Source organism: Mytilus californianus, unplaced genomic scaffold (assembly GCF_021869535.1).
Source record: "Mytilus californianus isolate M0D057914Y unplaced genomic scaffold, xbMytCali1.0.p SCAF_6, whole genome shotgun sequence".
Taxonomy (NCBI): domain Eukaryota; kingdom Metazoa; phylum Mollusca; class Bivalvia; order Mytilida; family Mytilidae; genus Mytilus; species Mytilus californianus.
Genome location: NW_026262712.1, coordinates 75,130,647 through 75,150,953, shown reverse-complemented (window position 1 = coordinate 75,150,953; position 20,307 = coordinate 75,130,647). Strand labels below are relative to the sequence as shown.

Here is a 20,307-nt window from a genome sequence, read left to right as displayed (position 1 = left end):
TTTTTTCTCCCGTAAGGCAATTTTTTACACTTAAATGTTTGTTTTGTATTATTAAACAGTTATGGCCCATTGAGTCGGTGAATATCCAAAATTGGCTAAAGCCCTCGTGAAATAACACTTACTCAGTTGATAATTTAGGTATTCACCCCCTCAGTGGGCCATGATTGTATATTGTTTGTCTTTGATTGTCGTTTGTTAAGTATCGAAGGATACGGGTACTGGTAGTTAGTGTTGTCTATTATACTGTCTGAGTTCTGTTATCTTATTTAGTATTAACAATTGACACATAGCCACAACGTGTTGTGCTAAAGCAGTATTAACGGTACTAAAATTATATGGTCATCGCTTAACAAACCAAAGGCGACATACTACATTCATGTTCAATTCCTTTCTATTGCAAATTATTTGGTTAAATATTTTATGTTTTCCTCAAACTTTACAAAGCATATTTCAATGAAATGAAGACATCGTTATCAAGAAACAATATCAGTTACACAGTGATTCGAGTCGGATATATTATGTTTTAAATGAAATGTCGTGAGTATAAAACCCAACAAATTTTATGGCCTTCATAAATATTTAATATTGTTAAATTATAAATTATTTTATTCTAGTGAGACGATTTCATGAAATAATATACAAAAGCAAATTATCTCCTAATTATTTTTTACGACAATAGAAGTTAAATAAAAGAAAAACTATATTTCCGATCTGAAATTATAAAAAGATACATTTTGAATTGTTTTCTCATTTTCTATAATGTTGTTGACAACGGTTAATGAACAACTTCAGAAGCTGTCATTTCAAACTTAACATTATGTAGCGAAAACAAATTACCAATAGCAAAGAAAGGATATGGGTATCCATCCATTACACAAAATCAGTATGTGCACAGCAAAACAAAAAACATATAAAGCAACAGAACAGTGCTTTTATTGCTGTATTCATCTTAAAGTCACAGTGAACCTTAAACACATAGCAAAAATATCCTCTCACCTCAATACAAGTTCAAGACGGCCCAAATCACCAGTTTGAGCAGAATTCTTTGCAAACTGACGATCACGCCACAACTGTGAATTGAAGAACAAAGCCATGGAGTAATATCAATAACATAATTCTGGCAAAGAAATCAAACATGTACTATCATAATTTAAAAAAGTTTTTTTTACGAGAATAAGATATTATTTGTGTTGTTTCGATGCATATATTCAAATTAGCATTTTTGAAAATTAGAAATAATACAAACATTTACCTAATGTATACACAATCGATATGGTAGAAAATAAGAAATATTGAAATTGTTGTTGGAAACCTCAAAAGCAAACAAATGTCTCAATCAAATATCAAAACTCACTTAGCAGGAATACGAAAGTTTTTTTTAGATGTAGTAGATCACTTACATTGTACATTTTTGCATGAAGCAGACTGTTGAATGCTTAATGGGGCATTAGCTTAGAGTTCGACCAATACAGTAATGTATGATTTTATGATTTTTTTATTTTTAGATGTATAAAAGCGGTATTTGAAATAATGTTTCACTATTATTAATCAGTTTGGTTACATTTTGTCAAAATAAGCCCAAGCACATCGCTGATGTATTATTGGCTTGCGCAAGTCAATAATTCAAAGTCATTTAAATCTGTTTGCATGCGACCTTCCATTTTAGCCCATACGCGTATGGTAAGCATATTCAGTTATTTCAAAAAAGGAAATTATGTCAACATTGAAAAGTGAAACAAGAGAGCTACCGAGAAGAACGTAGCATCGTTTGTTGACAACGAGGTCTTCATTTTATCAAAATGTATTTTTTAAAGATTGAGGATAGAAATTAAAACTAGTAATTATTTCAGAACCACTTATTGGGACTTGAGGTCAATTGTTGATAATAAAGAGGATAACAGAAATCAGACAGTACAACAGACACATCACCAACTACCCATACCCGACTCCTTCGGTATTATTATTTGTAATAAACGACAAAAAAGACAAACAAAATCAAGTAACACATGTTTCAGAGTACCCGAAGAAGTGAGAGCGCCTCACTTCTTTCTATGCGAAAATGGACTGATGAAATAACAATCCTTTGAGGGGTAGGTCATTTTTACAAAGTTTAATGTCTGTATTGAGTTTATTTTAGAGGAAAAAGAAAAGTTTTTTCTCACCCCCTTAACATCTTTATATTATTTGGTCAATCTTCGGTTGTTACTACGACTAGGGACAAATATCCGTGGTCATCTGTGACACAGATATTTCGTTGCGCCAATTTAATGATAAAAAGGTAACAATATATTGCTCTGAATTCTGAAAGACAAATGGTAGCCATTCTGAAGCTAACAATCTGACCATATAATTCAATGTTCTAGTATTTTCACATGTATAATGTTCTACGATTCACACGATCATACTGTTGAAAATAAACATTATAACATTGTCAAATGACTTGCTGAATATGTTCACTAATATTCCTTGATTTAGAAAAGAGGACAACAGATAAACATAGCTAAGTTAAATTTACGGTAGTTGTCTGTGTAATTTTAGTTTTATTGAAAAAAAAAAACAATTTAGAGGAAGTGTTCCTGATTATTGAATATCATCATCAACGATCAAGCAGACATGATTATTTAAAGTAGGTGTTATTGATTGTAATAATAAAGATAAATCATCCGAGAAAGTACAATATCCTGTTAAATGTGAAATATTCTGCAATCTTGTGTTGTGTTTTTTTTATCTTTGTAAATCAGTTATTATTTGATAAAGTGTATTTAATTCAGTCACTGATTGAATATTTGCCATGCACGTAAAAATTTAGAAAATGAACTTTCAGTTTTGAAGCACTTCAGATTTGAAGTAATGTTTAACTTATTCCGGTCTTTGTTGTTGGATTTTGTGTTCATTTATCAAAAAGTTTATTAGTACCTTACAACTGCGATTTTGACCTCAATGTGTCTTGTGGTGTTTTACGTCGTTAGATGGCCGTCTTTTTAACTATAACTCTAATCGCAACTTCACATTGAAACAACTGGACCTTCACACCAGTAACAATCCATCTAATACGTTAAAAAAATTAAATGAGCGACACTTTCCAATCCAATCTCACACTCAGGTTCTAATTAGGGCGTTGATTCTTTGAACACATACATGTATAAGAGTGTCAAAAGCCATCATTCCTTTGGCAGGGATTTAAATTCCATAATACCGTTAATAACCGTTATTCAATATGATATGATCTATTTTTTCTTGCTTTTTTTTTTTTGATCGTCTGACATACCACTATTACAGTGTTCTTTTCTGCACTGAGAATTTGCAATGTACTTATTTTTACTCAACTGAAAGATATTACAAGTTCGGTCCTCCAAAACTTAATTTAGTCAACCCATATAACAATTAGCTAATGCAAGAGTTGGACATTCTTCAGTGCTTGTCTTAAGTGTATCATATTTTAGGTCAATGTACATCAATGTAGATCATTGAAAGTCTTTGTAAACTTAATTTACAACTTTCCTCGTCTCAGGACGATTTAGAGTTGGACAAAGGTGGGTCGCATTAACCTATAACGCACGTCTCAATTCAATCACATTTTGTCTTTGCGATTTATAAAACATTGTTATAAACGTGATTTTTTTTTAAAGTCTTTATTCTATACAAAAGCAAGATGTTCCTTGTAAAACTTATGCAGTTAATTATTCACATTTTAACTATTTATTTCTTATGTTTCATGTTGATTGTAGCCGTAACTAAATCTTACATCAGTATTTCCCTTTATTGAAATAGTTTCTTGATGGTTTACACTTTCCTGCATTTCATCTTCTTCTCGTGCTCTTGTCCGTTTCTGTTGACATTTTCGACATTTAAGTTTGAAGACTTCAGTGAGGAGCGAAAGGAGAGCCAAACATACACCACCTCCAATAATGTAAAATGCAATCTGTATATCTAAAATTGCTATTGGTTTTGTTGAGGTCAGAAAAGATTCACGACAAGAGTGGTGTTGTGGCCAAACCTTTGTCATCCAAAGATCGATAAGTCCGCTCTCTAGTGTTAATATAATCCTGTAATAAAACAAATTGAATAATCTAACTTTGTTCGGTTATGAAAAATGACAAAGACATTTTTGTCTGTAGTTTTCTAGATAGTGCTTTAGAACTTTTTTTTATATTGTACGATTGTGAACTTATTAACAAGATGCCCTTCCGCCTTATTCACTTAACTATAGATACCATGATATTTTCCAGCTTTCAATTTTACACTTGACGTATACTTCTTTTTATTCCTTTTCATTATATAATTTGAAAATATGTCTCTTTTTTTTAATTTCTTTTTTTATTTTGAATTTTTGTTTGTGTGTTTTGTATAAATGCCGTGATTTTTGTCCACTAAAACTACCTTTACCAGTTTATTTTCGGATGAATGCGTACTTCTTTTTCATTTAAAACATAATTGCCATACAAAAATATATATAACCTGATAAATGATGCTACTTTTTTTAACACTTTAGACATTATTTTATTTACAAAGAGAATAGCCAAATTGTTCCACACACTGTATAGTACATTTATGACTTTTATTCATATCTCTACCATTTCTTGTAATAGAATAATTACCATTGTCATTTTGGAATTACCTACCCGTCGGTAAAAATCTTCTCGAATGGTGAGTTGTTAGGTAAACCTATGGCATACGTCGAAAACATATCTGTTGATACCTTTGCTAATTCACAGCTATTTATTACAGATATTTCCATTGGAATGTTGTCCCACAGAAAAGCATACTCTCCCTCTAAAACCTTTAGTATATGTGCATCATAATCACCTCTAAGAATGGAAGGGTCACTTCGGCTAAATTTAAGGACTCCATCATAGAATGCTTTCCGTTCTGGTAATGCTGAGTTCTGAAGAAAAAAAACGCTGAATGCATATGTGATGTTAAGGTAACTACTATTATATATAATACTTTCAAATACGTAAATGGGTGAATAATATGTCACTGATTCCATTGTTTGTAAAGACATCCTGAATAAATGTATTTACAATAATTAAAATCATACTTTAATTATTAAATCTTCTACACTTCGATTATAAAGTGTTAACTGTGTTACATGAAAAAACACTAAGATTCAAATCATGTCCTTCTGATCTACATATGGCTGCTTCTCCTCCAAATAATATTACATATTTTTTTTGTCTCTATTTCCGAGTTTTCCAGCAAGATCTTCATGTCTATCGCTGTCCTGACTCACTTTTTTTATTTAAGATACTATGTCACTACAAACCAGTAAAAGTCTGAAATGGCTTATATCTGTACTCGACTGACTGATATTTGCTCGATCAGTCTGAAGTGGTCTGCAATTTACTCAGTATTTCTCGACTGTAGTCTCTGAACCATACTTAACAGTTTGAACTTGTACTTGACCTTTACCCGACCAGCACTCAACCATTTTATAAGTGTCTGAACCATGCACGACCTAGTCTGAACCATACTCGACCGAGTCCGAACCATACTCGACCAAGTCCGAACCAACCTAGACCTTTTTCTGTAACTATATATTGCATTTCATCAATTTAGGAACTATTTTCAACAACAGTTATTTTTCTTGGCTAGAAATTTTGAACAACAATTTGAAATCCAAAATGTATTTAATCATGTTGATATATCATTGAAACCAAAATTTCACAATAAACATGTGTATATTGGTAAACGGACAGAAAGTCACAGGACAAAAAATCACAGGACAGAAAGTCACAAATTTAATGGGAGAAAATGTCACAGGACAAAACGTCACATTTATTTTTCCTTATAATTATTTGAATAAAAAATGAAAAAGTTCTTGAAATCATTATTTTTTATTGCCTATATTCATTTTACAGTTTATGAAATTGTTCATCAGCATTGATTAATGAAGATTTATCAAATTTTAAGCATGCAAAGGATATATTTATTGGCAGCATAAAGTTTTTTATATATAAGAAAAATACAAAAATGTGTTTGAAAGTAAATATCTTCTTATTCATTGGCTGAATTGAGACTTTTTGTCTGTGACTTTTTGTCCTGTGACTTTTTGTCCTACATTCGTGTATATCACCTCTAAAATAAAAATAGAAACACAATGATCAAAGGAACCAATGTCTGGTCGGATTAAAAAACATCATGTAATTAGTTAAGTTTTCAGTTAAATGAATTTGTATATACATACTGTCTCATGCTCACATTACATTATGTACATCAAAAATACTAAACTCTCGACCATTATTTAAATATCTTAAATGGTATTCAAAACTGTTCAAATGTTTCAGATATATTTCATGGTTACTGGAAACATTTCAACACTAACTTAAGCCTAGTATAAATCTATGGTGTCAGTCGAGTTAGGTTTAAAAGCAGTGATCATTTTTTTTAATATTGTATAGAAAGCAACTTAATCAATTTTACAAATGACACTTTTGTTTTGTTAAACCAAGAATTTGGTATTATAGAACTTCCATAGCAATCCTTGATAAAATTTTAAAAAAGGAACTGTGTTCCAAAGTTACAGGAAAAAATTAGATTGATTAATTAAGTGTTGTCAAAATTAAAGACATGGGATACAAGAAGCATCTTAATAAGGTTTCATGACCTCAGTACAGGTGAGTTTTACAGGTAAAAGGAAAATCCTTTTTTTCTTTAAACTCGTGTATTATATTTCTAGTGAATTTAATAGGCCTTGGAATTTAAGTTTTACAGGATATTGTTTAAAATTTATAACTCTCCGACCAGGTGTGATCTTTTTAATGTTTGATGAGTGTGTTGCAAGTAGGAGGTATTAACTTACTAGTATAGTTTACCTCTGATCAGAAGAACAATTTTAATTATTTCTTTAATATTTAATCCCTTTTAGATACACATATATATATATGCACAAGAGTGCACACGCTGAAATGTCTCGCCTCCTTTACTAACCATTGATTTTATGTTCATAGTCCTAAATATAAAGATTTACTACAAGTAAAACATAAACTTAACATGATCCATGAAAATGAGGTCAAGGTCAGATAAACCAAACGAGAAATACATGTACACCTTACAATCGATATCATTCAATAAACCAAACATAGTTCACCTATTGCTTATAGTTTCTAAGAAACAGTCTTAACCAAGTAAACTTAACATTGACCAATGAACCATGAAAATGAGATCAAGGTCAGATTAACCATGCCAGACAGGCATGTACACCTTACAATCAATTTATGCATTAAATATAGTTGACCTATTGCTTATAGTATCTAAGAAACAAACTTAACCATGAAAAATTAATATTGTCCAATGAACCATGAAAATGAGGTCAAGGTCAGATGATATCTACTAGACAGAAATATACACCTTACAATCCTTCCATACAACAAATATAGTTGATCTATTGCTTATAGTTGAAGAAAAACAGACCAAAACACAAAAACTTAACACTGAGAAATGAACCGTGCAAATGAGATCAAGGTCAAATAAAACCTGCGAGACTGACATGTACATCATAAAATATGTCCATACACCAAATATAGTTGACCTATTGCATATAGTATTAGAAAAAAAGACCAAAACTCAAAAACTTAACATTGACCATTGAACTATGAAAATACAACATAGAACATAAAAGACAGCAATGAATATAAAAAACATTATATTCTGATATTATAATAATATATCATAATTATATATATATAATGAACGAACCTTTTTTAATTTTATTCATGATCTAAGATGCAAAATAATAATAACCGGTAAATGCTAACACATTATAACTCATCACTACTGAAAAACTGATGATTGCATATGAAGTCATTCTGTTTATTAATGTTTGAGAAAAGTGTGATCAAAATTTCAAATTTATTAAATAAAAAGACCAAAGTATCGGCAAACAGGAAATATGTGTCCGACAGATCTGTATAGTGTTCCCACGTAACAACGCATCATTGCTAAGCTGCTTATCAAATATAAAGTAATTATGTTCAGTAGTACCTGAAAAGTTTCTGACGGAAATATTTCTCTAAACGAACGGCAGGAAAGACAAGGAGAATGTTATATAGCCTCCAGTTTTCGAGTGGACTATTACAAGACATCTGATTTAATAATTTAGATTCTATTTTTCAAATAACACTCAGGGAGTTACCTTAAATATGGTTTCATAAGCGGATCCACCAATAGTACCCCATTTATAAATGTCTTGTCCTACTAATCCCTCAATCCCTTCGAATGGAAGCGTCTCTTTAGTAACACTCAAAACGGCAACGAAATTCCCGCTATATGTCGCTACTATTATTATGCAAAATATCCACCAGCAGCTGAGAAATGTCCTTCCTGCTGTCGATGCTGCTATGTGCGTACCGCCTGAAATACAGTTTGTCTGCATATATATTTAATTATATGTTATTATAAAAGTTGATACGTCCATGAAGTGTGATTTGGTACAGAGTTCTATTTTCTAATCATTTTAGATAGCACATTTTGTATCGATATGTGTTAAGTCGTACATTTCATGATTATTTCTTATTTGGCTAAAAGCATATTCAACATGTAAGTAAAATTTTGATTTTCAAAGCAAAATTATAGAAACTTTATCGTTTATTATCATTTCAATCAATGTTTATTGTAATTAAGCAATATATTCGATGTTGTCATAACGGAATATGAACTCTTTATCAGTTTATCATCTTAAAGGGTCAAATACTGTCAATTAAATCTAAATGTTGTAACATATAAGTAAATCAAACAATTATTATATATTGTGGGTAATTTTTCATACACCGTAATAGTGTTCTTACCATGAGTTAAAAGTGCACCATACATATACCAAACTAATTCAGAGAATTGGTGTAGTACTCTTATTTCCTTTTTTTCTTTGACTTTTCTGTAAAACGGGTTGTACTTTTCAAATAAGAAAAGTAAAAGCGAGCATGCTGGTACCGATATCCCGACGCATAAGAAAACTGTTGAACTGAAAGGGTCAAGTAATTTAGTCCATTGTTTTTCACCAGGATCTGGCTTCTTTATCAGAATCGATGTGGATTCATAATAATAGGGCTGTGTAAAATCCATCACCATTTCCCGCTGTGACAGAACTGTCAAAGCAGTGGCTACCATGTCAATTTCCTGTATTATATAACACTGAAAAACTAAAGTTATATTATACGTTATCAATGGCTTCTATCATTTTACATAAAACAACTGACTTTAATTTGGACTGCAACACTGCAGGTTTTAATGACAAACGGGAAATCAAAACGATAAATGTAATGTGTATAGTTAAGGTAGCACAATACAAAAGCAACTAAATTTTATCAAAATTTCATTTTCAGCTGTTTTTGTTACTTCTTAATATTCAAAAACCACAGAAGAAAAAAATATAAACATATCTTGCACTGTTAATGAGTTTTGATGATAATTAGTTTTATAAACAAATGCACGTATCTGACTGATACAAGATAAGAACTTGTGGGCAGTACTATGTGGTTAATCAGTAGAATCATTTGATAGCTTTACGACCACTGACCAGCAATAAAAATAACAGTTACGAAAAAGAGGTGGATTAGGGATTTATGGAAAAATGAAGATAATGAATTCCAAATAAAAATGCATTTCTGTATTGGAGCTGCCAGGAGAAAAAACAAAAACAACTATTTGGAGCTATATATAAATTACAGATATTAAACAAACATAATTGTACAACAATAAATGTTGCTGATGTTTATACTGGAATTTCTTGCGGAGAATCTTTAAATATGAATTTCTTTTTAAAAGAAAATACAAAGTAAATATTTCATTTTCAAACTACAAAAAATGAAAAAAAATATACTTTGTGTAAAACACCATATTGTCACTGTATACAATTATAATTCTAGAAATCCCCCACAAGGATCCTCTATACTGACCAACTGATCATTTTGTGTACACATGCATGACTTAGTTTTTGTAACAATGCAAAAAACAAAATATATCATTTATGTACTAAAAGAATAAAATCCATATTGAAAAAAGTAAATGCAATGTGTAATTAAACTTCTGAGATCATTAATAGTAAAGGTTTATTATGGTGGCCGGAGTTTTGACCATATCAGTAGCAACTGACTTACAGCAAGGTCAATAATGATATAACATCTCCCCACCAGATCTGATTTTTGATGCATAGGGTGTGCATTTTCTTTATATATTTAGAACTGCTGAATTCGAATGCTTCTTACTGGTCAAAACCTAATTGATTTATGATTAAAGGCCAATCCTGAAGTATCCCCGTGATACATGTGTGAATTATATTGAAGTTAATGGGGTACAAGTAGGAAAATCCTTATTTATTCAATTGTGACACATTCATTTTTGTCATGAAAATGTAGTTTTAAATGAAATTAGCTCCTAGACGGGTGCCCCTATATGCTTGATTTTCACACATGTTGTTCCTTGATCAGTTATCTTCAAAAGGGTGTCTCAGATTTCCCACAACATCAATAGAACAAATTTTATACCCAATTTGATTTAGTGATCTCTTATGAATTGAGTTTGCAAATATAAGAGAATGAAATATGATAGGAAAAATCTGAGACACCCTTTTGGAGGTCAAACTGTGTTGCACAAGAATCTATAAAATATTTTGGGATGGTATGAATAACAAAGAAGCTAATTTCATTCAAGTGTGGACATCGCAATATAGCAACTAATTACATAATAATTAATTATGTAATAATCATGTCATAATGAAATAATCAACATTTGAAAGATTAATCTTTCTTCTTTCTTTTGGTACCTCATTTATAAAATTTAAGGTTGGATGAAAGAAATTACATCAGTTTAAAATTGTCTGATTGGGGGTGAAACAATCTTTGTATTATGCTACCTAAAGTGTCTACTTCTGTTTATTTTGACAGTAGTACTAACTTATCTTAGGAAGCGATGTTACTAAAATGTTCATTTTCAAATATTTAAACGAATTATAAGATTACATCAAATCTGAAAATCCGCTTCATTTCCTCCATTTTCTTTTACTAAGCCTTAATTGATTCATTAAATACATTTTATAGATATACTACTGTCAAGTATAAAAATGTTTCTCCAAAAAGGCAGTAATTGATAGTAATTATATTTTTTTTTTGAACAATTGATTTAAAATGTTCAACTATGTTCCATATCTTCAGATTTCTGTGTTTACGTATGTATTTTATTTTCATTCGTTCCTTGATGGACAATTAGTCCCGATGGTATCACCAGCCCAGGATCCTGTACTTCGATACTGGTCTGAAAGTACGAATATTGTTTGACTAAAAATTGCTGTTATAAAAATTTAAAATGTATTTAAACTAAGGAGTGTTTTCTCTCATCTACATCTCTGATTCCTTGTCCGGGCTTGGATCTACTTTTGGTCTTTTTTCGTTTTATCAGCTCTTCAATGCAAATATTAGGTTTTTGACTTCTAAATATTGTAACCTCAATCATCACTGAAGGGATACTAATTGTCATAATTCGCATCTGTTGCAATAAATTAATAAAATTGGTAATGTTATTACTACCACAAGTCAATATATTTTCTGGTAGACTATTAGTTCCATAGAGTATCACTAGCTTAGTAGCCTGTACTTTATTACTGGCATGAAAATACAAATATTATTGTATTGATATTTACTGTTATAAAATTTCGAAATCCTTTTAAATTAAGGTATGTATTTCTCTCATGAACAACTCTGATTCATTGTCCGGGTTTGGATTTACTGTTGGTCCTTTTTTGTTTTATATCAGCTCTTCAACATTTTGTTTTTAACTTTCAATTAGTTGGTCTCGAGCATCACCGAAAGAGACACTAATTGTCGAAATGCGCATCTGGTGCAGTAAAGTTGGAACCGTTAATGTTATTTCCATATTTGAAATTCGAAATTGACTTTCATTGTTATTTTGCTATTCGGGGTTTGTGTCCATTATGATTCCATCACAGAAAAGAACAATACTGTTTTTTAAGCAGGGTTAGTTTCAGACTACTATTGGTTGGTTACATTACTGAACAAATTATACAGTTTTACAATACAAAGTGTGTACCACCCGGATGGATTAACTCATATTCACTAATTTCACGCCATATCTAAATAACTACCTTCCGGTCAAAAACATAAACAGTCATGATAACGCGTGTTTGATAAGAAAACAAACAATTAAGTCAGTACTCAAGACAAAGATTTATCAAAATGTTATAGCAGCGCTTGAAAAAGGAGTATATATCTCCCAGTTGATACGATATTCCAGGGCTTGTATTTACTATCATGATTTCCATTATAGAGGGTTGCTGCTCACATGGAAGCTATTAAACCAAAAGTTCCAAGTAGTGAAGTTGAAATCTTTGCTCCGTAAATTTAACGGACGCCATCACGAGTTGGTTGATCATTAGGAATATCTCTTTCACAGATGACGACGGATATGTTCCAATTGTCGTTACAACAATCCCGTCCCCTTTTCCCCGAATGTGACGTTCCGAATTGGACTTATAACCGGGTGTGTACTTACATGAGCAACACGACGGGTGCTACATGTGGAGCAGGATCTGCTTACCCTTCCGGAGCACCTGAAATCACCCCTAGTTTTTGATGGGGTTCGTGTTGCTCAGTCTTTAGTTTTCTAAGTTGTGTTTTGTGAACTTTTGTTTGCCTGTTTGTCTTTTTCTTTTTTTGCCACTTATTTCGACTTATGAGTTTGAATATTCCTTTGGTATCTTTCGCCTCTCTTTTGGTATTCAGGCGAAACGTTTTAAAAAAACATACAAACTAAAAATATACAATACAAACAAGACTCATTGTCATCATGAAAAGAAATAAAGAACTCAAACTGATAACCATAATTCTAATAAATCACATAACGAATGCAAGATTCTAATGTATTGCCGAATCATTCCTTGATCAAATATGAGAAAAATGAAAACAACACTTTATAAATTATATCCGTAATGGGCGCTTTTCCTGATTTTATGTTCATCAGGGAACTCAAAGCCGAATATTTAAAGGGCAATATATGTATAAAAAAAAACGAAACAGTTAAAGAGATCAACTTTGCCAAAATCAATATATAATATATTCATTCGTGTAGTTGTGTTGCTGTCTTATTAAAATTTACACTCACTTCTCATTGCAGACAAGGTATTTTGATTTCAAGTAGGGTAAAGAAAACTTACAGTTTTGGATCAAAGTAACAGAGCAATGCATAACAATACTAACTTTTCGTTGTAGTTGTCCCACCATTCCATTCCAAGTACCGTTAGCTAGTTCAGCACCCCAGTTACCGTCCGGAGGTCCAATGAGATCATATCTATTTTACAGATGATACAAGTACTATGTGGTATGAGTTTATCCGTTATCAAGATACAATTGTAAGTTGTAGCAATGATAGTGATGCATATAGTTGAATTTATTTTATTGCTGGTCGTTCACTTTTCTTGAAAAAGAGACAACAAGATGAGGGAGTGGGCGGGGTCCATACAGGAGTTTAGATTTTTTAAATATTTATAAACCGTCGAAAAATCAATTTTGAAGCACTTTCTCTGATATATATTGAAAACATGTCAGAATGCTATAACTTTTAATTTAGTGAATATGTATTGAACAGGATTTGTTTTGCCAACAATTGCCGTATCTATATAAAGAACTTTCTTGGACTCAAACACATGATCGATTTACACAGATTTAAGTACTGAACAATATCCAACTCGTTTCATAATAAAGGAACTAACTGCTTGCGCGTTGTTCGATTAAGGTAAATTTTACAAACATTAATCAAAATATCTCTTTCATTTGAAAATCCATATTGACTTAACAGCTTTGTTTCATTGTTACAAGGATACAAAATACTTACGTGAAATTAAGACCGTCTGACAGGTGTTTCAGTAGGTCCATTGTTATTCCAGTGTATGTTTTTGTTCTGTTATTCAACACGACAAATGGATAAGACTTGACAAAAAAAAGAATGGTAAAAACATGCATCTATGAAAATTATGGCAATATAGTAGTATACAACCTCATCATAGATACCAGGATTAAAATGGTGTACACCAGACGCGCGTTTCGTATAAAAAAGACTCATCAGAGACGCTCGAATAAATAAAGTTACAAAGGCCAAATAAAGTATGAAGTTGAAGAGCATTGAAGACCAAAAATTCCGAAATGTTTTTCCAAATACAGCTAATGTAATTCGTTTCGGGGTTAGCAAATCTTAAGTATTATACAAAAAAAAATGTTGAAATCTCATTAATCGATTAAGAAGACAAATCAAGGTAACAACAAAAAAAAACTAAAGTACATTATAAGTTTAAAAATATTCGGCATAAATCAATAATAATGAAATGTCTAAATAACATGATGCAAGCCGCGTACGGAAATCATTTTGTATCATAAAAAAACAATGAATTAATCATTTTCAAACTTACATATAACTATTGATTTAAAAAGTGTTTACATTCACATGTACAAATGCATAGAAGGTATCGAAAAGTGAATATTTACTTACTAATGTTATTTATTTATTTTTTTTTGTCATCATAACAATTTCTTTACAACTAAATACTCGTTGTATCAACTGGGGTGACTCAAAATTTCGGATGAGTCAAAGTTTTCTCGTGGTCCTGAAATTTGTTCCATATAAATATATGTATTTCGACTCCTGATGTGTCGAAATTGGATGAGTCGAAATTTCGGTTGACTCGAACTAAAATTACGGTCCCAAGGTTAACAAAAGCATTCAAAATGCATTATTTATCTCGAACTAATACACATTTCAAAACATGACCTCTGGGATTTAAATGGATTAAAGAGTTAATCTGACAATACACGTGTAATTAAATTTCCGGTCACTGACCATTGTATTGATTTATGACATTCTTTTTCCACGAGTGTTTACCTAAGAATATCTCTGAAAACAATGATAAATAATTAGCGATACATTAATATTGTTATAGTTTATGAAAATTTTTTTGAAATGTTTTTAAAATAATACCGTTATCATACACAAATGCGCTTGGCTGTGTATAAAGTAGGGATTAAGACTTCCGTTGGTGATCAACTAACAACTTCTCAATCGTAATCCTTAATCTTTTTGTATTTTCTCTTGCAGAAAAATGGAAAAGAAATCTAAATTTTCTAAAATCTCTTGGATACGAGAATGAACAATTTTGTCAACTTTAAATAACGCTAAGATCGATTGGAAATTACTCTCTCGGCTAAAAACCACAGGAAAAATGTAACTGTGTAAACAAATGAATAAGAGATGAAAACATAAATTGCTATTATGACAATAAAAGACCATAACACACTAATACATTGATCTGAGACCAGAATATCGATCCCCTATCCATATCCATCCAGATTTATTTTAGCCTTACCAAGCTCAACAAGAGTTATGTCCCTTGGTCTGCCAAACTTCCGGTTTTCGTTTGAGTCGAACTACGGGTATCTCGAAATATTTCTCTGGTCCGGCTGACTTCGAGATAACGAGAGTCGACTAAAAACCATTATGCGCGGTGAATTCCCGTTATAAAAGTTCACTTTGAGGACTTTAATCGACGATTTAAAACCACTTGGAGTTGTCTATCTTTACATATTTGGCAAAATCTTCCTCGATGCGCTTAATTCCAATTGGTATCTGACATGAATAATTCTTGAGACAATTTCGTTTTCAATTTTAAACTTAAAAGCTATACTTTAGAACTATTAATAGTAAGTTTGAATTACCATCGAATGTTCTTTGTGCAAGAACAAATTTACAATCTTTCAACAAAGAATGAAATATTTACCCAAAATCCTTTTGGCATTTTGTTTTCAGATCGTATGCACTTACTCTTTAAATTATTTGAATCAGTTTATCAAAAGGAATAACATTTTCATACGTTATTTACTGTTTCCGTCAGTCAAGGCATATTATAGGTTTGAATATTTAGGTCGCATTTTTGTGCAGCAGAACATTAATCAAAACATCTAATATACATATACTATTATAAGAGTAAACATTTCAAATTTTGGACATCACGTATACAATAACATACTTACGGGTATTGTGCTGACCAAAAACTTTCTCTTATTAAAACCAAATCTTGCATTAGGAAATATTTCTTTGTCTGTTAGTCTACTTCCATTAGACTTTATATCAGATAAACCTCGCCGGTCCTGGTGCCACATTAGTGTATACATTGGAAACCATTTACATTTATCAGCTTGTAAACATGGGGTTTGCTAAAATACAAGCAAGCTTATTAATGCAATAAGAACTTACATATAACATATAGATTATTTAAGAATATTATTAAATTTGAAAAATATGTATCTGTTGTAAATAATGATATTGATAGAGTATGTATGACAAGGTTCAGAACCAGTAGTCATCAACTTCATATTGAAATTAGTAGAACACAATACCAAAAACTCCCATAGATAACAGGATTTGTAAGAACTGTAATATAAATTTTAAATGAAATGTCTGGTATGATTTATTCTTGTGATACATCTATAAACAGGCACTTTGGATAAAAGTTAATGAAACAGTTACACAACTGCAATCGTTCAGCAAAATCATATTTCAAGGGGGTAGGCCTTGGTAACCCAAAAATTTTCCCGTCGTTTAATTTTTTTTTATATTTTAACCATTGAAAGGGTAGGGGTCCATGCATCATCTGCCAACATTTTGTTGAAATTTACCGTTGAATTTTAAGTGTATTGTTTATTGAATATTTGTATTTGCCCATGTCCGCATTAGGAATATCCATGACTATTAAAATGTGAAGTAGAAACATATTTTGAAGTAGATTTGAAATTTTATGGTAATATTCGAAGTTTGAATTTAAAAAAATGGTTTAAAACTATTGAATAAGTCTAAAATTCTGGCCAGTTCGCATAAAATATTTCTTTTTCCAACTTTGCCAGAAAACAATATCGTTTGATTCCTGCCAAAAAATTGTTTTAACAAGTATTGTTTATAAATCTTGAAAATTACAAATTTTTATTGAATTTGACCGTTTGAAATTTACAAGATTTTCAGTTAATTTGGATTACAGACATAAGAAAAAAAGAAAATTTTTGAACAAAATTTATGTTTTTTTTCTCTCCGAAATCTTCTACATTCTCTTTTTCTATTTCTATTGTGTGTTTTAGTGAAAATTGTCATAAAAATAACTGTATATTCAAGATGGGACGATTATCTTTTGGACAAATTGACGTATCTACATTTTAATAGTACGTAATGTTGATTTCCTTCCCCAAGACTACAAAATGCCCCTTTTATCGGACGAGCAGACGCTAAATTGAATGTTTGACAGTCTGTCACTATCTAAATCTTATCTTTGTGCTGATTTATCTGTTAGCATAAAATTGTACTAGGATTGATGCTTAGATCATATCTTCTAGAATATTGCCGTTTGTATTTGAAGACAAATAGTTTAGTTTAGTATTAAAGCCTTATAACTTCATTGTCAATCCATTTTTTCCCAAACCGTACAAGATATTATCTAAATGATTTCAAGGGTCATTCTTAAACCTCCTCAGTACGTAGGATTTTTCAAAAGCAATTCATGTATAAATGTTCATTTTCAAACTTTTCTGCTATGATTTTTAAACCTTGAAAAAATGTAATTCCTTAATTTAATTACATATAAGAAGATGTGGTATGAGTGCCAATGAGACAACTCTCCATCCAAGTCAAAATTTATAAAAGTAAACCATTATAGGTCAAAGTACGGTCTTCAACACGGAGCCTTGGCTCAAACCGAACAGCAAGCTATAAAGGGCCCTAAAAATTACTAGTGTAAAACCATTCAAACGTGAAAACCAACGGTCTAATTTATATAAAAAACGAGAAACGAGAAACACTTATGAACTACATCAACAAACGACAACTATTGAACATCAGATTAATGCCTAGTAATCAAATTTGTCCAATTTTCTTAGTTGCTCCTGCATCATTCTCATATTCAAACGTAAACAACATAAATGCTTGATCACTTTTTGAATTACTGCTAGGTTAAAACGCACAAATGACTTCCAATAACTCAAAAAGAGTTGTCTCCCATGCCCAGGTCTACCCCCTAAATAACGAAAAAAAGTCTTTAATAATTAGCACAGTCAATCATACTATGACAGTACTATAGCTATACACAGAGTCGAACACCTGGCCAAATGCTTAATGTTAAATAGTCAATATAATAAAGACACAGTCGACTACTGTAAAAAGTCCCATTTTGGGACAAACATATATAGTCACTGTTTAACAGTCCATTTCTATGTATGTTGGTGTTTGCTTTTGTTGTCGTTCAGTGTTATTCCGTTGTTTTCCTCTTATAGTTGATGCGTTTTCCCCGGTTTTAGTTTGTTACCCGGTTTTGTTTTTGCTTAATCGAATTATGAATATTGAAAAGTGTTATACTACTGGTGCTTTTATTTAAATTATTCACACTTTTTAGATTCGGGGCGATTTGCAGCCTAGCTTATTGTTTTGAATAAAACCTTTTGTTGAAGACTGTATACTGCTTTCTGGATGTCTTTTCATTTTATTTTGTTGCCAAGATATAGTATGGGACAATAAGGCGGCGTAAAACAAGAAATCAATGATTAAATAATTGTTTTAGTTGTGTTTCGTTAAGTCGCTTTATCATTCACGTTTACTCGATTTTTTAAGATTTTCATACATACGAAAAATTATAAGAAATGAATGAAAGAAAAAGTAAATTTGAATAAAAGAAAACAAATACCTTTTTCTTTTCGATGTAGTTGTTTTCGAATGATTTTAATTGGGATGAGAACAAATTAATCACTGCAACATTGTCAAAAGGAATATGGATATCTTCCAAAATCCTCAAATCTTTGTCATAAAAAATTCCAACCAGCCATCTTGAAAAATGGAGAAGTGAATTTCGCCAAATATTTGTTCGATCAAACTCAAAAGGCTGAAAGGGAAAATTAGTAATTAGTATGTATGTGTGGTATTGTGCATTCCAGCACAACCTGCATACGAGGTATATAATCTATTTCAAACTGATACGATATTTTCGGGTTTGCATTTCCTTCATAAGATATGGTTGCCACTTACAGACAAGCGATTGAATCAATTATTTTCAATGGAAAAGGAGAAGTCATGTCGTTGTGTACCTAAGGCAGATGAAGGAAGTTTTATTAACTTCATCATGATTTGGTTGACTGTTTTGACGGGTATGACCATGGGATAAATATCATTTGCCGTTGATTTTGTCCCTCTTGTGTTTTTTTTATTTTTAATATATATATATATTTTCGGATTTTCAAAATATATTTACGAGATGCAAACATTTAAATCAAATAATATCTGGTATCTTTTATTATCACCACTTTATTGATACAAGTGTTTTGATTCGAACGCCACGTTCAAGTCCTATGTAGACGAAACGCGCGTCATGCGTACCAAATAATAAGCTTCGTATCTTTGATGAGTTCTTACGATCATTGGGTTAATAATTACTTGTGGACGTTTGGACCAGTCCATGCCAGTAGTCAGCCCTTTTGTTGTAATATGTAATATCATTGATACATAAAATTTCTGAAAAGTTACTTTTGGATTATTCCCATTCAGAAAGGTTTTCTACCCAGGCATAGATAACCTGAGCCATGTTTAGCACAATGTTTCGGAAATTTTGGTTTTCAATGCCCTTCAACTTTGATAAATGTAACCGATAATGAACTACAATTGCATACGTGTAGTGGATTGCAAGCCCGCTAGTTTTCTTGTATTGGAATGATATTCATTTGAAATTAATAATTTACAGTTGCGAAAAAGACGTAAAATTTGATAAATTCGGAGGTTTTTCCCTAGTTTTACAGCAATTCCACCGACACTCTAAATCCTATTGATGTTATTCAAATTTGGATTGATGTTTATTTAGAAATAATTCGTTCATGCCATGATCTATGCTCATTTTAACATGTGTAGGCATTATATTTGTCAAGTATCTTTATACCGAGCAATACAATGAGCATAGATCATGACATGATAGAATTATTTCGATTCTAATAGGAAAATTCAGAACTTTTTTTCTTTGAATCGGACCTACACGTTGGAAAGACAGCCATTCTGATTTGATGAAGACGAAACGATACTTACAAACCTGTTTAGCCAGTCATATTTTTCATGTGCCTGTCCCATGTCATTTGCAGACATGACAAATCTATTTTTTTGTTTCTCTCCAAATGCAGATATTGAAATATAAACGTTATACTATCATACCGATTCCTAAGTATAGCGCGTGTTTCTGTATTCACATTCATCTTGAACCATAAAGACCAAAAGTTTGGGATCGAAATTGATTGATGC

At 31.3% G+C, this 20,307-nt stretch overlaps 1 protein-coding gene across 1 annotated transcript; it reads right to left on the bottom strand.

Moving 5' to 3' along the window:
* Positions 1 to 3,289: 3,289 nt before the first annotated feature.
* On the bottom strand, positions 3,290 to 18,907 carry LOC127705555 (glutamate receptor U1-like). The gene is made up of 8 exons (XM_052209880.1): positions 18,716 to 18,907; positions 16,026 to 16,208; positions 13,840 to 13,934; positions 13,206 to 13,296; positions 8,787 to 9,114; positions 8,135 to 8,352; positions 4,623 to 4,885; positions 3,290 to 4,046 (listed from the first exon to the last, which is right to left on the bottom strand). Exons 2-8 carry the CDS (start codon positions 16,164 to 16,166, stop codon positions 3,707 to 3,709), a joined length of 1,476 nt encoding a protein of 491 aa, XP_052065840.1. The 5' UTR covers positions 16,167 to 16,208; positions 18,716 to 18,907; the 3' UTR covers positions 3,290 to 3,706.
* Positions 18,908 to 20,307: the final 1,400 nt, after the last annotated feature.